Source organism: Tinamus guttatus, unplaced genomic scaffold (genome assembly GCF_059628265.1).
Source record: "Tinamus guttatus ecotype Peru unplaced genomic scaffold, ASM5962826v1 Tinamus_guttatus_pri_ptg000083l, whole genome shotgun sequence".
Classification (NCBI taxonomy): domain Eukaryota; kingdom Metazoa; phylum Chordata; class Aves; order Tinamiformes; family Tinamidae; genus Tinamus; species Tinamus guttatus.
In genome coordinates this window covers 4511925-4535609 of record NW_028288617.1, presented here as the reverse complement: position 1 = coordinate 4535609, position 23685 = coordinate 4511925, and the positions used below count along the sequence as shown (strand labels likewise).

General features: G+C 35.3%; 1 protein-coding gene across 3 annotated transcripts in view; it reads left to right on the top strand.

The window, feature by feature from the left end:
• Nucleotides 1-20862, top strand: part of STS (steroid sulfatase) — a 101744-nt gene extending 80882 nt beyond the window's left edge. For all 3 annotated transcript variants that reach the window (XM_088520245.1, XM_088520244.1, XM_088520246.1), the window contains one exon: nt 20448-20862. In XM_088520245.1, coding sequence (XP_088376371.1) covers nt 20448-20830 — 383 coding nt within the window. In that variant the 3' untranslated portion in view covers nt 20831-20862. The remainder of the gene's footprint in view (nt 1-20447) is intronic.
• The last annotated feature ends 2823 nt before the right edge of the window (nt 20863-23685 follow it).

Genomic DNA, 23685 nt, shown 5'->3' with positions numbered 1-23685 from the left:
TAATGTTAGTCTGGCCTGATTTAACTCTGATCACATGTTCTTTTGTTAGTGCATGAAGACTTATATTTATGTATTTGATGAAGTCATAACTTAACATAACTGAATACTGGAAACTATAAGGAGCTCCAACTCTAGAACCTATATTTGTAGGTAGTAGTATTCAGTATCAGTAATCAGCAGTATTAAAAATGCATTGCTATGACAACTTAATTAAAAGGTAAAAAAAAAAAATCAGATAAAGAGCAAATCTGCAGTTGAATGGATCTATTGCAACTTTCAGGCTCCATTGATTGTGGGCAAAATTTAAATTTGATAAGTGGGACATATGTTATAATCTTATGTAATGCATATTTTAAATTGTAATGAGATACAGTATGTATTATAAAGAAATACAATTTTTCACAGTAGTTTGGAACTATTAATAAAAACATAATAATTTTTCTGATAAAAGTTACATCAGTTCACATTTTCTTTTTCAAAAATAAATTTAATGATTCAGTTGGAAATATTTTTATTCTAAGAAAGGAAAGGATATAAACATGTAATGCATGTTTGTATTTTTATGAAACTGTTCTATAATTTGTGTAAGGTCAAGTAGAACACATTCTTTACTAAGCAGTGAATTAAAAATCACTGAGAGGATTTTAATTCCTCTTTTACATTCTCAGAAATATTTGCTTCTATATGCTAATATTGTCAATGAGAAGGAGCTTTGCTACGGCAAGTTAAATTGAAGAACAATTGACATTAGAACCAAACTAGCTCATCAGGCAAGTATAATGACTTTTTAAAGGATATAGAAGTTTACAGATAAACTTTAGCTGACATAAAAAAATAGTTTCAGCAAGTAAAATTTCCCACATCATCCATAATAAAAATATAGTTACAGAATTAACATTGATCTTTTCTATGTATCACATAAATTATGAAACAATAAAAGGCTAGGGAGTCTTGAACGAAGAACAAAATACCCTAGTCATAAATGTAAAAATTTGGCAGATCAGTAATCAACAGAAGGACTTTAAAAACTTCAGAGAATACATGATAAACATTTTTCAAAAATCTGATAAAACAAATCTAAATAACTCTCATCTGTTAATTTAGCCCCCCCCCCTTTTTTTTCTGTAATTAAACATTTGAGTTGGGAGACATCCAGATAAAGTTTTTGTTCTCAGTTTTAAACATTATGATGCCTCATTTTAAGTGCAGTAATTGCCATAGGCAGAAGAAGTCCAGAAGTGGATCTTCAGTGCTGTTCAGTTCGAGGAAAGCATAATTCAGTTTAAAAGATATTGGTCAAACGGCAAAAATGTGCCAGACCATTCTCTTTGAAAGGCAAGTTTTCAAACAGCTCTGCTTTTAAATAGGTATATGTGTAAGCATAGTTTTGTGGATTTCAGCATAGAAAATATCTACTCTCCATCACTTTAAAAATATGATACATTTTGTGTTTATTTTAAAAAGGAGTGAGTGAATATTCTGTCATGTATTTAATCTTTTAAAATGCAGATCAGCATTTTAAAACAATCAGATCAGTACCATTTTAAAACAATGTCTGCTTTCTACTAATAGAGCCTGTTTTGTGTGATAGAATTAAAATAAAATTAATTCCTGAAAAAAAATTTAAAAAAAGAGATTAAGAAAAGGAATAACTTCCACCTGTGCATGAATTTGAAAAAGGCCTTCAGAACAGTCCTTTTTTCATATCTTAACCTGCTAGTTATTTAATAGGACTAGCAGGTCCTAGGACTTAGAGTACCATTGTTTAGCTTAATTGTTACTTACAGCACTTGGAGTCCTCACAGTTAAAAATGTAAACTAAATTCAGATGCTTAAAGAATGTCCACTTGTGAATACAATGTTGTCCAGAAAGTTTGTGAAGCAGATTAAATCCAGGTAGATGCTGAAAACTGGGATATGTCTATGAAGCCCTGTAGAATTAATCAGAAACTCCTCTTTCACCTTGAAAGGTTTCAGTGTGAAAGTAGGTGAGCCTAGCACTTGTCAGTAGTATATGTAAATGTGTTACTGTGTATAATGACATATTTTGGAATATAAATAATAATAGTATACATACATGTGAAAATTCACACCTTTCTTATTCACCCTTCTGAGAATACGGAAAAAAACATAATCATTAAGATATCCCCAAAGTAATTTACATTTATATTTTTTCTTAAAGTGAAAGTTTTAGAGATATCTCTAAATATTTAATGTTATAGAGATGCTAAATGCTTGTTCTATTTTCTTTAAAATAAGAAAGCTATTTCAGCTTACACTTTCAATAATGCCTCATAGACAGATTTCCCACCCTTTTTCTCCTTACTTTCTTCATAATAGGAGGGTGATTTGCTCATGGTTTGCTTTGCCATAAGGTGAATAAACACTATGGTAGCTTTTGTCAGATATGGTTGTACCAGCAGACCCACCATTAGAACCCGTACCCATGCCTAGCTTTGTCCTATTCTTTTACATCTTCTCCTGGGGATTTTGTTTGTTTGTTTGTTTGTTTTGCTTATTCTGTAGTGAAGAAATTATTTACCCGAAGCTATTACAGATTAGTAAGGATTCACATTGATCCTGAAAATGACAGCAGTCACAGTTACTTGCTTTCATTGCTTAATACAAAGGAAGATAAATTTAGTAGAAATTTGATCCAGGAAAGGACTGTCTCCCTTTTCATAGCATACTTCAATAGGACAAATAATAATACTGTGTGACTATAACTGCTGTCAGGGAACTGTTTTGTTTTCTTACAATGAACTATCTATCTCTTTTTTAATCAAATCTCATCGTACCAACCTCATATTTTTTCTCAGAAGAGAGCAGATGTGAGAGGATGAGAAAGAAAGGAAAAGCATTTGCAGGAATAAGATTTTCCTACTTTTACTTTAAAAAATTAGCTTTCTAGTTAGAAAGAAAAGACTTCTTTAGTTAGAGCACATTTGAAATAGGAAACATTTTTGTTAGAGAGAGCGATTCTCCCAGTGAAAGACTGTGGTAAATGTCCTCTGACATTGACATTATACACACAGTCTTTCAGCGATCACATCACAGTGCTTTTTTCTATAAAAATAGCAACCATAACATACTGCTCTATTGAATACAAGATATCCTGACCTAAATTAGTAATGTTCTTATTGAACAGAGAAAGGTTGACAGGTTTCAATGAGCACATAAAGGCAAAGGCATTTAAAAGAGGTAATTCAATATTATTTAAACTTCAGCATGAATGGCTTTCTGTCAGATAGTATATCATGCACTTGTGACAATAAAAAAGAGAGGAAGGAAAGAAAAACTTACAGCTTTTATTCAGTATACGGCTCAGCTAAGACTTAAAATAGAAGAAAAAAAAGATCTAAGTCAGAACAATCTTGGTGTATTAAAGTTAATGAACTAGTTATAAAGTTATTACTAGTCAAAAGAAACATTAAAAATAATCACTGCATAAAAGAATAGATAAAAACATGTTGCAACTTTCAGAAATGAATTTCAGTTTACCAAGGAACGTGAAGAGTGGGTCTTTAATAATTTCTGCAGCATTGCACTTCCAAAAATATCTTTAGCTCAGTGTTGATTTTGAGCCTGCAGCATTCTACATGTTAAATTCAGAACCTAGCACTGATTCATCCTAATTTCAAAATTGGATTCAAATGACATATGTTGCTTAGGCAGTGTTCTCCAAGGGAAGTATTTAATGAATACACAACCCACATAGAGTATTTTGTGTGCCACAGCCCCTGACATCCTCATACTCCTGGAAAACCAGCAAAATATTTATTTAATAGAACAAAATCCTGGAAAGCTGACTGTTAAAAGCAGTATTATTTCTCAGTATGTCATAAAGGACTGTGTCATTAAGGAGAGAAAAAATAACTACAGATGAAAATATTGGATGCTCAGAGGATGGGTGCACATGGACACTGGTGTTCTGGAGGCCAGTGTGACTGTCTGTGGACAACATGTACTCTTCTGAACCTACAGTTTAGGTGTTCTCTGAATATAGTTCCTGATTAATATTTTGGAAAGCCAACATATCCAGAAATGTTTCTCACTCCATGTAATGTCCTTAGTCTGAGAAAAACTCATGTGAGTTTGCTGTTGACTTCAGAGCTATGTATTTCATCTCAAAATATGAGAGGACACATAAAGCAATATTTTTCCACTATCTTTTGTTAAAATATCCAAAATTTCTCAAAACTTGAGGAAAAACAAAACACAGACTTTTCTAGTTCTTTGTTTTGTATAAAAGTTATTTCAAACAGAAAGACAGTATTCCAGTAATAAATTGTTTGTAAAGATATTTCAATGAGCTCTCAAATGGAAAGTTCTACTGAATCATTTCTTGTAAATAACTCTTCAGCAATGGATCAGAGGTAATCTATTCAGCAAAATAAAAAGTACAGTGCATTTATGCATTTATTTTTATTGACTCAGCAGTCTCCTAGATGCTGATCTCAAATGCAAGCACATGAGAGACTCACTCACTGACTTCTCTTCAGCATTTTTCAGCATTTAGTTAAAGATCACTGGTGTGTCACTTTCTCTATTATCTTACATCATGAAAAGATGTTCATGGGTCAAAATAAAATAACACTGTCACTAATGCATGTATTTTTGATGCAAAGCCCATAGTATTTGACTGTTTACACTTTCCCCAATAGTTTCTGCTTCATTAAGAATATAATTTAGAAGCAAATCTCATTTTGTAAAGCAAAATAGGTTTATAGCACTGCTAGTAGGAGGGGAAAGGTAGAAATCATAGTGTAGTTGCATTATTAAAATTCAACGGGACATTAAAAAAAAGAACATGATTTTTTTAATACATAGCATTAGCACTAGTGCAATGAAGAAATGCCAAATCTTTTACTATTAGGAGGTAATAGTTCTCCACGTATACCGTAAGATAATTCTGTCCTTACCAGATGCATGCAATAATTTTTCATTTACAACCTGTTATCTGTCTGTTGTACATTATTTTTAAGCAATATGAAATGAAGCAAGCTTCTCAATCTCATTTGCTTCAGTAGAGTCTTCAGGATTAACTTAATTTTATTGCCTAAACTCTCTTCAGTGTGCAGGCGAAGTTTTAGTATATAGCTCTGACCTGTCCATACACTTCTGTTCAATGACATGTGGCAATGCAAGCTCAGTCCTAAAAGTTTTATAGCTGCTTTAACATGGATTCATATTCTCAGTGCTAAACCCAGTTTGGTAGCAAGACTTTGTAAGTTGGTCTGTGTACTGCCTGTGTTGTTTTGAATTCTAAACAGCTTTTTAGCTTGAAAACTACTCCCTTTTTTTTTTTTCTGAGACTGCAGCAGGTACATTATAAGAAATCACATTTTTATTGGCTGATTTCTCAATGTCTAATCCTCAGGCTTCATTTTAGTTCCCGTGTTGTATGCAGATTTAAAGTTACAAGTTTCAACTGCAGAGAATTATGCTGATAGTTCTATAATACATAGTGGAAACATGCTTGTAATATTTACAGTTGGCAGTGTTTTTTGATGGACTCCAAAAATGCAATTGCTACTAAATACAATATTCACTGGTAGCAAGAGCCTCTAAGAGCACATGCTTGTATGACTCAGAGGTAACTGTAGCCCATGAGAGTTTGAGTCCATTTTCAAAAAGAAGTTTAGAAGGCAAAAGTTAAAGAAAACTCATTTTTTCCAGCCAATATCAATTTCATCAGTTAGGGACATTTTTCTTAGGCTGTGAAGGCATGAGGATACATGTTAAGAATTAGAATAAAAATATATTTCACAGAGGTGAAGAAGGTTTGAAGTGTGCTGCGAGAAGGAAGTCCAGTTTAACAGCTTTGAATTTACTATATAAATGAAAAATCATCTGGAAGCATTCTGCAAAACACAGTTGGTCAGCATAAAAAGTCCAAAGCTAGAATCAAGAAAATAGAGAGAAGAATAAATGTAGCTGTTGTGTCATGCTGAAGCTTAGAATTTTAATAATTGATTGTTTGTATAATCAAGTAAAAATAGAAACTACATAAAATTGTTTGGTGTCTTGTAGGAAGTGGATCATGATACTTGAAATATGGTGTGTGTATCAAATTCAGTATTGCTGACATTTTTTTATACAAATAAAGTTTGTTAACTGTAATATCCTCCTTTGACAGTCTGCAAGTTTACCTTTCCAAAAATTCTGCAAATGCATGAATAATCTTATTTTAGCACAAGAATAAGTACTCACCTCACATGTCTCAGTTTAGGAGCGTGTCAGTGGAAATACCTGTCAGTGTATAAAAAAGCAACTGGAAATTGCAGAAAGAAAAGTACAGAAATATAGGTTGTGTATCTGCCCTAGCAGAGTTGTTAGGTCATTTTAGAAGTTCTGGAGATATCAAGAATAAAAAGTTGCTACAAATGGCAGCATTATACAGGAGCAATACAATTGTTGGCTTAGAAAACCATGCTGGTGTTCACAGTGAGGCTATAAAGAACTCAGAGGGTCATGACAAATGGCGCTGAGTCTAGTGGGAGGCCTGTGGCCAGTGTTGTCCCCCAGGGGTCAGTACTGGGTCCAGTGCTGTTCCGCTTGTTCTTCAATGACTTGAATGAGGGGATAGAGTGCACCTTCAGCAAGTTTTCAGATAACGCAAAACAGGGTGTAGTGGCCGACACTCCAAAAGGCTGTGCTGGCATTCAGAGGGACCTAGACAGGTTGGAGTGTTGGACAGAGAGGAACCTTACGAGGTTCAACAAGGACAAGTGCAGGGTTCTGCACCTGGGGAGTACAAGAAGGACATTGAGCTTCTAGAGAGGGTCCAGCACAGAGCCACGTAGATGATTAAGGGACTGGAGCATTTGTCATATGAGGAAAGACAAAGCTTAGAGCTGGGCCTGTTTAGCCCGGAGAAGAGAAGATTGAGAGGAGATCTTACCAACATGTACAAATAGCTGAGAGGAAAATGTAAAGAAGATGGGGCCAAACTCTTCTCAGTGGTGGCCAGTGACAGGACAAGGGGTAATGCGTACAAGTTGAAACACAGGAAGTTCCATTTCCATATGAGGAAGAACTTCTTTACTGTGTGGGCAGCAGAGCCCTGGAACAGGCTGCTGAGAGAGGTCGTGGAGTCTCCTCTGGAGATCTTCCAAACCCACCTGGATGCCGCCCTGTGCCACGTGCTCTGGGTGTCCCTGCCTGAGCAGGGGCATCAGACTAGATGATCTCTAGAGGTCCCTGCCAACCTCAGCCATTCTGCGATTCTGTAATGATCAAAAGACATGCTCAGAAATATTTTAATTGGATTCTGGAACTTGATGCTTATTATGCATTGTTTGTAAGTCCTGGGAATTGTCAAAGGCCTCCATTTTTTTCTTTTTTTTTTTTTCTTTTTTTTTCTTTCTTTTTGTTTGTTTGTCTCTCATTTTACATGCCAAAATATTTAAGGTCTCCATTTAGTAAGGGTTTAATTTGTGCCAATGCTTTTAAATAGAGTTATGACATATTGATTTTAGTTAAAAAAACACTAATTTTTCAGAAGTATATTTAAATGTTTAGCAATTAGTAGGCTGAACTAAATAAAAGTATATTACAAGCATTTTGCCGAGTATTTTTGAGCACATATCTTTCAAAGCATTTACCCCAATTATAAGGTGGTAACACCTTTATGTTCTGAAGATAAAAACTGTACAAAAGTCAGCATATTACTGTGTTGCTTTAACAGAGGTTAAACTTGGAGAAGTGTATAAATTATCTCTGAAATTATCTCTGAAATGAAATTTGAATTATTTAAGTGTTGCAATGGATTATTCCAATGGTGGGTTCTCCTCAGGTTTAATGTGTGGGCAAATTATTGAAATTAACAAGGAGAGTGTCTAGGGACATGCATAACTAGCTATATATTTCCTTTCTCATTTTTTTCTTTTCAGAGGATAATAAAGCATATATATCATACTACTCCTCTCAGAGAAAGGCTATTACCATGGCAAGAAAGTGCAGGAAAAGGTTTTCTACCTCATTAACATGTGAACTTCAGTGCTAGACTGAACTAGTCCATGCTGTCTCTGACTAGACACAAGAGAAAATGTTCCCATGGTGATTGAACTTTATCTTTCTGAGCCAGTTTTAGGCAATGTATTCAGTTTCTGGATGAAATAAGATAGATCCTTGCCCCTACTTTGCATTATATTTCATATTTCAGTTGTTAAATATCATGAGATGATATCCAAAAAGATGATAAGTCTCAGGCAGGGAGGGGAGAACATTTAGAAGGCCTCTAAGCACCAGTGTTGTTTGGTCATCCATGGATCCACATGGCAAGGTATCATGGGCTGTATAGAAGTCTCTTCTTTCTCCTCTGGTATATTTGGGCCTATTTGCAGTAAGAGAAGTGTGGAATCAGGTTTTGCTGGGTTTTTGCTTTTTTTTGATCGTTTATTTTTGGTAGACAATAAGAAAGTAGTGGTCCAAAACTATGAAGTTAATGTGAAATAGACAGATGAGAATCTGAATGGTGGGAAGACCTTTGGAAGGGGAGACAGCGGATTGGGTAATAGGGTAGTTGTTTACTAAGTCTGTCTGGTGACCTGACTTGTATTAGAATGCACTTTTATTGAGTGATTTCCTAATCTCTATTCTTAACTGAAATCCAGGTTCCTTTTTATGTCTGCACTCACTAGGTACGAAGACTGTGGTTGAGAACACTGCCTGGGTACTAACAAAGAAACAGAGCTTAAGCATAGGCATGGTTAGTGTTAATAAAAGCCTGGCAGAGGCATTTTGGGGAACTGTTAAGAGAAAGTTAGACAACCTTCTAGACACTGCCTGAGTTTAAATATTTTAATCTTTAGACTCTAACCTGATATTGTAATAAACACCTGTCATTGTGCAACGTACTATAATATTATTGCAAGCCTCTGTTGAATATTTAAACAATATTTAAACAGTAACCTGTTATAGTCCTGAAAAACATTTATAAACTCTGTTTTGCTTTCCATTGCAACAGATGAGAGGTGTATTTGCTTACTTGGCTTGTGGAGAACAATGTAGAAAAAGTGTATAACATAAGCCAGGCCAGTGAGTATAATAGAAAGGTAGTGTTCAGGAAAACATTTTCTAGTGTTTCCAGTTACCATTACTATTGTTGTAGATCTTTAGAGAACATTTTGGCAAAAAGAGATCTGCTATAGAGAGATGTGAATGATGTGGACTGAGTTTGCTAAGCTATGATTTAAAAAATGAATGTAAACTTCAAAAGCCCCCGAACAACTACCAGCATGCAAATGTTTGTTTCACAGTATCCTTTGAGTGCTGTCATCACTCATAACTGCAGTAGGGAAGGAGGGCATATATAAAATTTATATCTTATCATGTAAGGCCAAAAGCACTCTCAGTATTTTGAAGGAAGTACAGTTTGTAACTGTGGTTAACTTCAGACTCTAAGCTGTTATATTACCATATGTTACTTCCTAAAATAATGGGTTAAAGCTCTTATCCCAAACATAATCTACTTGAGTCTATTCTTAGACCAGAAAAAAATGGTATAGGATTTTATGCTCAAGGATGAGATTACTCTTGTTTAATGCAACTTTGTAGATAACTTTTATAATTGAGCCTTGTCTTCCTATTGCCACAAGAAATAACTCCTGAATTAGATTTGAGATGTAAGTACTCTCTTCAAAGAGTACTCTTCTGAGGCATGCTAGAATTACTGCAATGAATGATCTTTAAAATTAGAAGAGCAAGCCAAACAAAAGAAGGAGAATAAGTGTGATAAATGTTAATCAGAATCTGTTACTGATAGAAAGAGATCAAACTGTTGCTAAAGTAGGCATGGAGAGAATGTTAGCTGAAAAAAAACAAGTGTGCCTTTAAATGCAAGATACTTTGCAAGAATTTATGCATATTTTTCATTTACAATATAATGCACTCCATTAATGCCAATTAAGCAAAGATCAGAAATTATTGGCCAGAATTTGGAGAACATCTTTAAAATTTACACAAACTAATTCCTACTTTCATAATATTTGAGGTTAGAAAAAAGTATTAAATGATTCATTCTGGACTCCTGTGTCTCATGCACCACTGCATTTTGCAAGATAATCCCATATTACTGAAATTAAAGCATTTTAGTCTTTAAGAAATTAATCTATGTGCCAAAAAATGGTAATAGAAACCCAAAATGTCATCAGTTCTCCAGATTCTAACAATGACAGGAAAAGTTGAAGTGTGCTCTGTATGATCCCAAAAGGAGAATTATTCTTGATTCTGTAGGAAAGACATTTCTGCTCATCTGTAAACTTGGTAAACATGTCTTTGAATATATGAGCACAGGTGGCTAAGGAAGATTATCTCTGCCACCTTTTTCACAGTCTACAAACTTGAAAGTCCTTCTGCAGCAGGAATTGGTGGAAGAAGTTACCAGAATTCATTTCATCACTCATACTGTGGAAAAGCATCCTCACTGATCCATGAAAGAGATTAGCCGGAAGTCTTACGTTAGAACCTGGATTACAGTCATTTTTAAAGGAAAACAAACTAACTAAAAAAAAAAAAAATCAGAGGCCTGAAATCCTAGCAAACTATTTTATATATAAAAGTGTAATGTAGAGGGTGAAGGACAATGGCTAAGGAAGCAAGAATTCTGGAATTTGCTAACTCTGTTGCGCCTTGTTTTCAGTTTTGGTTAAATTCTCTTCAGTGTTGGTTACAGTTCAGCTGAGCCCTCCAACCTTTATGTTAGACTATTCATGTTGCCAAATGTCTGTGGCCTAGTTCTGAGTGTAGCAGCTCCAAGAGATAGGAACGGCTTTGTCCAAATATTATACTAAGGCTTGTGCACTATGTAGCTCAGTAACTCTTGTACTTCCCTGGAAATAGCTGTATATAGCTGTATATATCCCAGAAGGAAAGAAGACTACCAGATTTTAGAGATGGGAGTGTGGACAACCAAGGCATTTAACTTAAGAGTTATGAGAGACATGAATTAATATTTTAAGGATCTTTGTATATGAAAGAGATGGATGAGTTTCTAAATCATTTTCAGTTATTGACATGTTTCTCTGATTGACTCTAGTGCTCAGTACACATCCATGATGAAAACAAGGGTTGGCAATTTATTGAGGACAGGATGTAATTTCCTAGAGACTGATATGTTTGCCTGCTTGACTTTCAAGTGTATGCAGGCATATAATAAAAATATTATTTTTGCCAGCATTACTTGCCCAGAAAACCCTAATGCATTTACAGTTTACATTTAAACAACAACAACATTTAAACAATAACTTCACCTCAGTAACCAAATTATGTACTTGTTTTTCTCTTTTTTTTTCATTTTTTTAGAATTCTTTTTTGCTTAACTATCGCTGAATAATCTAAGACTTGTACATAGCTCCTTATAAGAGATTCAGGGTCAAATAAGTTTGCTCCATTTTCAGCTGAGAATATTTGAAGTTGTAGGTCACATTCAAGCAATCTAAATTTTGATTGATATCCTCAGCACATGGACATAGATAGAGTTTAGGGAATCTGGATAAGACTTTTTTTCTGCAGACTATCCCAACAAAAATTGATAGAAAGTGTTGCTAAGCAGATGTGAGTTCAGTCTTCAGAGAGCTAGGATTTGAATGCTTAATACTGATTTTTTAAAAGGAAGAGTTGTTTAGAGTGAATGACACTTACCTTAGTCTTGGTAAAACTAGATTCAAGCTTTTCCTTCCTCCAGCTCCTGAGACATCAAATAAACCACTGAGGAAAAAAAAAAGTCAAAAAGTTGAGTAAACTTATGTTTAAAGGAATCTGTGATACTGCTTGCTTAAAACGATTTTCTTCACTACACCGATACTGATAGGTATATTCTGAGTATATATTCAGATATATTCTGAGAATATATTCTGATATGCAAGATACTTGAAATAGGAGATATGATGGGAGTTGGGCATATTTAGATCCTGTGTAAATATTAGTTAAGCACACAAGTAGCTTCAGTCACTGTTTTGCTAGTGATAAGCCTGAGAGTGTTATCAGAGTATTATCTAAGTTAAGATACAAATTGAAGGCAAAGAAAACACACAGGATGAAATCACCTTGTCAATAAATTCAGAGGAAATTTGACATTCGTTTTGGTGAACCACAGCTCTACAGATGATAAGAAATGGAATTTAGAATAGACGATGCAACAGATAGATGAAGGAGTGGGGTAATCCAGATGAACTCTGAGATAGTTACTTCTGCTAAAATCTTTACTTAAACCGTAACAGGAATTAAATAAGATGAGGATATGTATTTGAAAAAGTTGCTAGATAAAAAGTTAAGTGTTAGGAGTGTGCCAATAAAATGTGTCTTTGTGTTCTACAATAAAGGAAATGAATGATAGTAGTACAAAAGTTACAATAGAATACACCATCCATCAAGACAGCTCTAAAAATACACTGTAGGGAACAATCATGCCATGGCAGGGGGATGAACTAAATGACAAAAAGGAAATTAATTTGAAGCATCCAAAATTATCTTTCTGTTCTTATTTGGTGACTGGAACAGAGCAAAATGCATATATTTGAAGGAAAAGAAGATGGACATTGCATAAGCAAGGTCATTTCAGTTGTACTCAGCATAGCACAGAGTGGACTTCAACAATATTTCGAAGGTCATTGAGTGATTCTTAAGGCTGAGTAAGACTTGTTAAGATAATGTACACAAATAGACTATTTGAAAAATGAAGATTTATTTAATATTTCTCAAGCTTTTCCCTGTATTTTCTAGCCATTCAGTTAAACATGCAGACTTTGCATACACTTGAGAGGAGAAGATACTTGACCCTGTTTCTGAACTTTCGGGGATCTTTCACAAGCAGGTATTTGTTCTTAGAAAGTTAGGTGGACTAGAGGACGCTAGAGTAACAGGAAGTTTGGCTCTGTGATTCAAGGTACTGTTTCAATCCAAAAATGATTACTTGAAAGACCACGAGAACAATAGTTTTATTGGACGTTCTATAATGTTAATGCGTGCAAGCTCTCCTAGTATCTTTGGTTTCTTCTTAGTTACTTTTGCAGTTATTTTGCAGTTAGGGAGCAAAAGGTCAAACCTTACATTTGAGTCATAAAGGTCACTAGGCAGTAATTACACAGAGAGCTGGAAAGAAAAACAACAATATCGTTTTAAAAACATCATTAATTCTCGTGACTCAAACAGAGCATTTACAGGTAATTGTAGTATGGATTGGACTGGTTTGTAGCTAGTTATCTCTTGTCAAGGACCAGCATGAGTAGGGTGGTTCCTTGTGAAGGGATAAGCCAGGAGCCAATTGTGACCCCAGAACCAGCAGTACCAGCAGTGCCCTCAATGACCAGGACACAGTCTTGTAATACCCGAGAGGGATGGCCAGAACTGATTGCTGGTGACAGGGTCCCTGACTAGGTAAGGTCAGCCTTACCAAGGAAGACTTTGATTCAGGTCAAAGGTCATCTACAGCGTTTGGTCAGGAGCAACAGGAGATGAGACCATCTAGAAGCAAGGCTAGAACTTAGGTCCAGGATAGGGCCGTGAGCTGGTACTTACATGTCATCATGGAGTCCCTGCTGCTGACAGGCCCAGGCTGGGCTGAAATGGGGGCCTGGGTAGGGGCAGCAAGGCCAGTCAGTCTTATCACCCAGACACCTCAGTTCTATCTCTAAAGCAGACTTTCAACAAAGTGAAGAAGCAGGCTCAATGAAGGTTATACAAATGTATACAAATAACTCAATATTGCAGATATACAAATTAGATGACATTACCAAATTGTCAGATTGCATACTACGGAACAGTATACTGATGAACAGTAAATCCTACCAATTACCTTGAACTGAGAATTAGAAGCACCTACCACCATTTCACAATGTGTCAAATGTGAATATTTTGCTAAGTATCAGGAATGATACAATGGAAGCCTTTTTCCTTTTGAAGTTTGAATTTTCTGACTGGGAATTTTAAGATTATCTAATTTGATTAGTGCCATTTCTCTTTTAAATCAGCAGATAATCACTTAAGGGTATATAAGTAATAAGGGTGTATAATAAACCTTTATTTATAATAAGGGAAATAAGATCAGATCATGAAATAAAAAGCATGTTTCATTTCTGCAATATAGCATACATTTTTTTTCATAGACCAGCGTCATAAAAGAACTGAGAAGAATGGTCAAAAAAGGCTTGTGTCCTCCAGACACAACAGCTGGAAGAAGCAGAAAAGGCATCAAGTGTCATTTACCTGAACTGTTTCATAATATATTTTAATTTGCTATCGGAATCTCACATCAGAGCAGCTGCAGTTGAATTTGGGTGACACAGTATGTCGTTCTTATTTGGCAAGTGTGAAATAACATAACTGAGAAAAGGAGAAAAACATTTCTAGCTTGAACAGACATAAAATTGTTTATATCCAGCTCAGGAAAATTGACCTAATCAACTGATACACATTTCTGCTAACAATATTTCAGGTAGAAAAGTGTTTCTTCTGACAAGCATGGCACACACTCTTACGGTTTTTTCTTGACTGTACTCTGTGACAGTGGAGGCAGAGTTGTTAGGCTATCAGTTAGAGCTGTTTATACCCTGCAACTTTCACGGCTCTATTCTTTACCAGTATTCACCTATTACTCCAGGAGAGAAAGCTAAATAAAATAAAATAAAATAAAATAAAATAAAATAAAATAAAATAAAATAAAATAAAATAATTCTTTACATGTACATAAATTTATATGTTTATTTATATGTGTATACATATTTAAAAAAATGTAATATTACACACATATAAGTGTATGTATATATGTATGTATTTCCTCTATTCCTAATCATAGTTCTAGTTCCTTGGGTTAAGTTGAAATAGTGACCTCCTTTACAGGAAATTGATGTTTTTTGCAGTGTACCATTGTACATAGTTTTTGGTTTCTGGATATCAGGAATCCTGGCCTAGGATACCAGAGCCTATGTCATCAAGTAAAAGAGACATCACCCTTTTTTTTTTTTTTTTTTTTAAAGAATGCATTATTTCTATTTTTAAATAACAAAAGTAGAGGAAAAGTAAAATAAAAGTTTTATGAAGGTTTCTCTTGTTTCTCTTTCCAAAACTTTTTGTTTTGGCTGGGCCACTGGCCAAACTATAAATACTTTTGAACCTTTTATTGACTTTTCTGAATGAAGTTTTATAAAGCTTCTCGTTTTTTAAAAAGACTTTAAAATTTCTTGCACAGTAAGCCAGGTTAAAATGTCAAAACCTGACCTCAGAATTATCTAAGCTCTCAGGAGCCAGGAGAGGCTCTCTCTCTCTCTCTCTCCCCCCTACCCTCACCCTATCTTTTAAATTTAACTCTTTTTATGCCACCTGGTTAGTGCCTTTTAAATTCCTTATCATTGTCTATAACCCTTGCCATATAAAGATTAAACTCACTTCCAATTTCCAGATTAACTATTTGGCATTGTGTTCCTTAAAATTCTTTTTAACATCAAAATTCTGAAAGCTGGATGGAGAGAGCCATTCATGAGCAAATTCCTGTGGATAGCTTTCTTCCTGGTTGGTTCAAACTTGTCTAAAATATTTGCAGAAATTGTTTAATATTCCTTTCCGTATTGATCTCTTATGTTTGCCTCAGTATCAATAAAACTGTCTGAATCTTGCAGATCTGGTCATTTCACTCAAGATGTTTGCATCCACTTTATGAAAGAAAGAATGACTGTCGTCAATTTCCTTTTTATTAATAAAATGCATGTTTTTTGGAGGACAGAAAGGACAGTAGAAAAAAAATCTGCATACCTTTTTTTTGACGTCTTTGGCAAAGTGCTTATGCCTTGTCACGTTCTGAAGTGTCTGGCGCTCTCAGTTGTTAGCTGTATTTCATACTGACTCCAGTGGAAAAGTAGTACATGCAAATCAATACTATTTCCCTCACAAACAATAAAACAGAGTTTTTCATTTTTCAAGGATCTTCAAATATAGCTTGGAAAATGACCAGTAGTTCTGTTTGTGACAACATTATCTTGTCTTCAGTATGGTATCGACTGGTGCATGTATGAACTGAAAATTATATATAAAGTGAGGAGACTCTTGAACTAATTTCTTTAGCAGGTGTCTGCATTGTGTCTATCAAATTACCATGGATGGAAACATTTTCTAGGGTATCATGTACTTCCATGTTTCTGTTAATACAGTGCATACATTCCCACTTGGGAGTTTCCTCATGAATTAAAGAAAACTGTGGAAATGATCAATGAATTCCTTCTGAAGATGAGAAAGACTTCAGGAAGATAATTCTTTTTCAGCTGCTACTGTTTAGTGGATTAAGTTCACTTTTGAACAGAGTTAAGGAGAACCTTCTCATTCCACAAAATTTTAAATCACATCCACTAACTCGCACAAGAGCTGAATCAAGAGGTTTCTCTCTTGTCTCCAGAACCTGAGCATGGTTTCACTGTGTCTTGTTTCGCTGTGTATTTTTCCTTCAGCAGTTGCTCAATATGATAATTAGATATACAGCATTCTACAATCCTCTATGTTTTAGCAGATATTTAACATTGCAGTTTCAAATACATAAGATTTGAACATCACTGCTATTACTATTTTTCTTCATATTTTTTACTTCAAATGCTTCATGTTTTGCACTGTGCTTTATGCAAGACTTTTCTAGCCACAACTCAATTCTCATAAACTAACATTATGCCTTTGAATATCATTCAGCTATTTTCCACCTAAATTGGGACATCATATGCTTTCTTTAGACTGATTTAACAACATAATATTGCAAGATACCAAGATACTTAAAACAAGTATCTAAAAAACATAGATTTTCACCAAAAGAAGAATAAAGCTAAAAATTATTGCATGCAAAGAACAGATTTTTGTGATCTGAGACATGTATGTACTGTTAAAAACATGTGTTTTCTTTATTGTTAGCATATAGAACCATATTGTATGCCTTAATTTATGGTGACGCCATAAATTAATAACACTATATAACAGCAATATAACAGCAAAACAACACAGCAATAGTTTCTATTCACTTCAAGAACTGCATATCAGAAAACAGGATTTAGCCATGATTAGGAACAGTGGTACTGTAACAGAAATGACATCCATATCCAGAGTGTCACTGCATTTTAGAAAGATTAATATGTTTTACTGAGTGACTCTTATTTGATCCCATGGCTGCTGTCTATCTATTGGAGCTATGTTTGTCCGCATTAATATGAGAGGATGAATAGATGGCTGGTGGGTGAAAGAGGAAAGAGAACAAGACTGTGACATGGAGATCAAATTCTTAGTGATTGCATTCATGTACTTGCTTGAACTAACTGCAATCTATTTTAATTTGAGAATGGTTACGTGTACAACTTTTGTATCATTCATTTTTCTAAAAGTGAGAGGAAGGTGATATTCTTACAGGTGAACAGGTGAAACTGTTGGAAAATTCATCAAGATGGAGCTTTGCAGGAAAAAATGGATGCTATTTAAAGTATCTGGGAAGCATCTGTAAAGGGGCTTGAGGGGCACTGCAGTATTAGGGCTTGCCTGGTGTATTTTAGAAGGGACCTGGTCTACTTTATTGTGTGGGGGATGTCCTGGCAATTCTCCTAATGCCTTCACTAAGGAAAAGGCAAATAGTTATCTTTATATAACAAGAGAGCTCACTATTCAGATGGTTTGCAGAACACAGGTATTCTTAATTGCGAAGAGATTAATTTGATCCTTTTGGTTAGCCCTCTGACAAAATGAAATTTTATACCAGCTAAGAGACCCTGGGAAAGAACTCTGTCTTTTTAGTATCCGGCCTTATACAGTTCATCAGCTTTACAGATTAGAAATCTAACAGCTTTTTATGTCTCCTAGTACATTACACTGGCCATTCCATGGCTACAGACACTGACAGATGTGCTTTAGTTTTTATAATCACTAGGAAATCAGTGGTTAAATTGTACTGCTCTTCCTTCAGCCCCCATGAAGCTGTTAGTGAAACATCACTGCAGTGCAACAGATGATCACTGCACAGCAACAGGCTTTGCTCTCCCAGAGTTGTTTTGCACAGCATGGCCATGGCATTATATAGTAACATAACTGATAAATTACCATCAGCTCTTTAAAAAAAAGCTAGCTATGTAGTTCAGATGCAATACAAGGTCATACATGTTCTGTGCCCCACTCGACATGTGCATTTGCAATATGCCATGTGCTCTAGAGAAAGGCAAATCTGAATAACTTCTTATTCCATGGGAAAAAATAGTCATGGTACAACTTAATTATTTTTACTTTCTTTTCCCCATGTCTTTATACTTATCTGTGTGAGCCACTGATAATGACTTGCATTAACTCAGAATTCCCTACTTAATTTTGCTATGTGTAAGGCCTTGAACTGGCCTTGTACTACAGTGCCCAATAATGAAGTTGGCTAAAAAGTTCTTTTTAATGTCATTCAGCAGGAATGTGTCCTCAAAAAGAGATCTGTGGTAAGACAGTGTGATCACAATGCACATATGCATAGTCTTGCAGGAATTTCTTTTAGCTGACATTTTAATAGCTATATATTTTTTTCTGTTCTTCATATAATGCTGAAAAGTTCTGAAACAAAATTTGATCTGAGCTAAATACTGCGTTTCTATGAAGACATACAGTGCACTGATTGGCTTTTTATGTTCCTCGTTGTCCACCTTGCCAATTAAACACTTTAAAAAAGCCTGAAGAAATATTTGGTATTCTTTCTCAGAATGCAAGATCTAAGTCTCAGGAAATGAGGCATATACTTGCTCTGGACAAGAGTCTATGCGTAAGTTCAATGAGATTTAAGGGAATGTATTTGTTTATTTTTAACCATGTGAAAACAGCAAAGAACTCAAGTTTCAAACTGACCTTTCAAATGTTACTGGAAAAGTAGACGAAGGAAGACATCCTTCCCTCTCCTTTCTTCTCCTTTCCCCTTTCCCATCCCCCAGAATGCATGTGCTCTGCTTGCTGTCACAGTGAGAGCCTTCAGAGCCTTTCAAAGAGTGCCATGTCCTGTTGTCTGTGCGAGACTATCAGCCTTTAAAACTCCCTCCTCTTTGCTGACTTCCAAGCAATGTTCAGAGCATTTTTTCCAGTCTAACGTGTAACAACCTTCACCCCTCCAACCCAAATATAAGTGCAAACTAAGTGAACTGGAAGTCTCCAGATTCTAACACTGAATAGGTTCCTAAAGGTAAAAATTCTTACAAGGTGAAAAATGCTGAAGGATAGAAGAAGCTGTAAAGAATCTTGAGGTCACATACTGTCTTCTAAAATCATGCTATAGACTAGGACTGCAACCTGTGACTTTCTTTTTCTACTGAAACATGTCTTTCTTTATGCTCGTTTTTGTCTTTGAAAGTAAAGTATGAGGTAGTTACAGCATGTGATACTGGTTATGTCTGTCTTTCCCTCATTTTTGTAGTATTTCCATTCTGTTATACTCATGACTCAGTTAATAAATATTAACCACTACAGCACATATAAATCCATACTGGCCTACTTTTTATTAGATTAACAAATTTTCTGTGAACTTAACAGTGTTAAGAAAATAGTTTTGGCATTAGAGTACTGAGTGAACCTTAATGAATATGAATTTTTTATATCTGTATACATTCAAATGAATAAATAATCAGTAATTATAGACCTAGCCTCGAGACCTCAGCTATTTAGTATCCCACTTTTATTAAGAATAAAGCATGGATTGTGACTCTTTTATTCTCTAGTGTGTTTTTGGAGAACTGTACCTACATACTTCCCTTAAAATTATTATCTGCTCTGTGGTGCTTGAGCAAAATGTTAGACATTTGTTGTTTGATTTCTTTCCTGTTAAGTATTTTCAGGTTCTCCAATACACCTTCTTTTTAGATCTGATTCTCATACTAAAAAGGAGAGTTCCACCTCACAATTATACCACCCTAGCACTTGTTTGTTTTTTGCAGAAGCATGTAGCATGAGACAGAACTTAGGTTCAGTTCATGTCGTCACATTTCATAAATTAGGAGTCTCTGTATCAAGGTGTCTGTGGTCTAAGAACATACCAAAGGTTTTGGCTTAATTAAAAAAGGAGCCTAGGAGAAAATAAGATAAACATGAAATGGATTTTGGTTCACAAAGTGAACAATAGTCATAGCCCAGGAATGTCTAGATGTGGTCAAGTGGTAAAGTTCCATTTTAATAAGTCTTAGATGTATGCAGGTCATCTTAGCACTGTTTATATAAAACATAATGCCACTTCAAGTCTTCTGTGATTTAATAGAATTATTCCAAAGAAATGAATTGATCAGAATCATATATTTGTGTAGTATGACAACTGCTCTGTTTTGCTTTATTTTGCTATTTCAGTATGTTGTAGTGCCTGTACACAGTGAGGTTGAACTGAGAGACTGATTTCCTGTGGTATAAATTTGATTTTCTTAACATTAAGTGAGCTTCAGTCTGCCTCTTTTCATCAACTGTTTTATGTCTGTAAATTGCAGGTGATTCTGTTTGGAAAATCATCTTCTTCACTCCAAACTTTAATCCTGAAGACTCCAATGGTTGCTATGATTCTCATGTTTGCTTTTGCTCTGGAAGGTCTGTCACACATCATGATCCCCCACTACTCTTCGATCTCTCCAGAGACCCTGAAGAGAAAGTCCCACTGACTCCAGAAATGGAGAGTCGTTTTTATGAAATACTCCAAGTCATACAGCAAGAAGTAAATAATCACACCAAATCGCTACATGCTGTCCCTGACCAGTTATCATGGGACAATCTTCTTTGGAAGCCGTGGCTCCAGGTGTGTTGCTCATCCCTCTTTCAGTCTTGTTACTGTGACTACGAGTCCAAAGAAAACCTGCCAGAGATGCATTTTGGATAAACAAAACACAATTAAAATGTAGTCATATTTCAGTACTAACCTTTATAACTAAATTAGAAGTTTTTATTATGTAAGATGACTCATCTTTAAATCCTGTGCCAAGAGGCAGTCAAAATGCATCTTTTCTGTCTTTGAAATAAAAGTGAGAAGCACAGGTTGTCTACATAGGTACCTACCGTATGTATCCATATGGGCAGCCTACCCACATCTTCAAATGGGTATACTGCAGACATTTTCCAGAGGAGATTGTTTTCTATATTCTCTACTCTAGCTTTGTTCATACCTAGGAAAGAATTTACCTGTAACTTCTGTTGACTGTGACCATTATATATGCACTCTCCTATGCGTTTTCGTAAGTATTACCCGCCACTAGTAGGGCATTGCACTAAGAAATTATAATCAGATATAGTAGTGAAGATGTCCATCTATGACTAGTTTGATAAATGATGGGCAGATAAAGAATAGATTTGTAGAAGGACCTCTATAAACAAGCAGTACTTGTCTGAACCAATAGATTGCCAACAATCTAATGTTGCATGTGCCATGCAAACCTAGAGAGATGCACAGTGGTGGTCCTTACACCCACACTGGAAATGGTACTCCCTAGCTAATGTGCTATTTCTTGGCATCAGTCTTTGTTTCAGAAGAGAGAGAACACTTCCAGTGTATCAGTAATGTACTTCGCTGTGCACCAGAAATCTCCAGGCATAGATGCATACCAAATATACCTCTTTCTATATTACTAGTTTAGACATGTTCTTAGACTCTTAACCTGTTTACCCAATGAAAGATTCAGTCCAAGCTTGCAATCTGAATTCCACATTCACACTATAACAGTGTCTTTCATAATTTACCTGCCATACTTATTCTTCCACTGATGAGTGCAAGCTGCATCCTGAATAAGTAAAATTGAGGGTCTCATTTTAAATACTTTTGCCATGTTTTAAGCTATCTAAATAGGATCTACCATTTCGTGAGAATTAAACCTGTTCTTGAGTGCTACATCTTCCCAAAAGCCTAATATAACTGTATCTGAGTTCTTGATGAGGCCTTGGGACATCTACAGTATTTCAGGACTAATTTCTGTATCCATTTTTATTTACATTTTATTCAGCCACATTTTCTTTCCACTCAGCCAAACTATTTTCTGCAGTAGATTGTAAAAGGAGAAGAGCATAGCAACAAAACACTAAAATGATTTGGTGCCTGATAACAGAAGGTGACTCCTTCCTTGCCAGAAAAAAAATGGTTAATTCCGGCATTCCAGTTCATTAAAATCTGTTTAGTAGTATTAGCACATCCCTAGTGTAAAAATGATCTTGGTTGGTAATAACGCAACCAAGCTTCAGTTAGCCAGCATTAAGATTGTGACCCAGTTCTTGGGAACTGTTGAAGCCCGTCCTATAAAAATGTATGGCTATATATCGTATAACTCTCTCTTTGTAAAATCTGTACCTCTTTGATTTTTTTTTTTTTTGCTGCAGTTTAATTAAAAATTTCATTCTTAACAGTATTCAAGTGAGTGTCCTGGGGAATATTGCACTCTTTCTTTGAAGTCCTATTTCTGATGTTCCACCCTGTACTTATGATTGTGTATCTTTACTCAAGTATGTGTCCTGCAAGCTGTCTGCAGGTAGCAAAATTATGTGTCTGCTGAAAAAGTTACACACTGTGGATATTTCCTTGATAACTGCTCAGAACTATATATATTGTATCTAGAATGTCGGCCATCATTCAGCAGAACTTTCCCTTTGCTTTAATTACTGAATAAATTACTGAATAAATTTAATCACAGCATAAATTTAGAAACAGAGATCACAAGTTTCATCATAAGTGCATTTTAGCTGTCTCTCTACTTCAAGGTAGGATCCACACAGCCCAGATTTCCATTCCCTGACATTCAGACCAAGCAGCCACCAGAGCATCGTGCTGGTCCCTCAATCCCTACAGCCCTGCTGCCCTGCAGGCTTACGTGAGCTGAGCCCTAGGAGCAGCCCAACTCGTGGATGGGTGCAGGTTGCCTGGGCAGAGAGGCCAGGGCAGGGATGTTTTTCTGCAGGTCTCATGGTTCGGGTTTAGTTTACATAAATGTTTCAAACTAACACTCCTGCGGAATCATATAGGCAAAAATACATTTGTTAATTATGTAGTAGTAATTCAGATGAGGTGTTTATGCTCTTGGATCTTTTTTTCTTTCCTCTCACAGTTGCTTGGCTGTGACCTTGACAGGAATCTTAGTGGATATTCTCAAGAATATCCACATCTACTTTTCCTTAGGAAGATGCTGTTACTATTATTTCTTTTCTTTCTGCACCTGCAATAACGGTTTGTTCTGTTAGACACAGCAGCTAGTCTGTGCTGTCTGACTAAAATGTCAAATATAGTATTTTATTTTTCTACTACTTTGATTTCTTCACTGAATATGGCCTTTCTTTTGTGCCCTCCCTGGTTTTGGCATCATCTCTCTATTCTCCTTTTTAAAAATATCCACATCTTAATCCTTTTAACCTATTTTTCCTGTTCTGTCCTAACATTTAACTGTCATATTAATCACTATGGCTACTTTGCTCCTAGTCTACCAAAAAATAAAGATTGTTCTTTGTGTAGTTTTCAGATCTCCTTGACTTTCCTAACTTCCTGTTTGTTTCTACTTGAAGTCTATCAAAGATCAACTGTGCATTATGGGATTAAGTTATTAAAACACACCCAGGACACCCTTAATAATACATTTTTTTTGTTTGCAGCGCAGATTCAGCTTTGCTAACATCTATTTAATATTTTGATGTAATCAATTAATCTTAACTCCATTTTTTTTGATTATTCCTTCAATAAAGATTCCATGAAGAATAAAACTT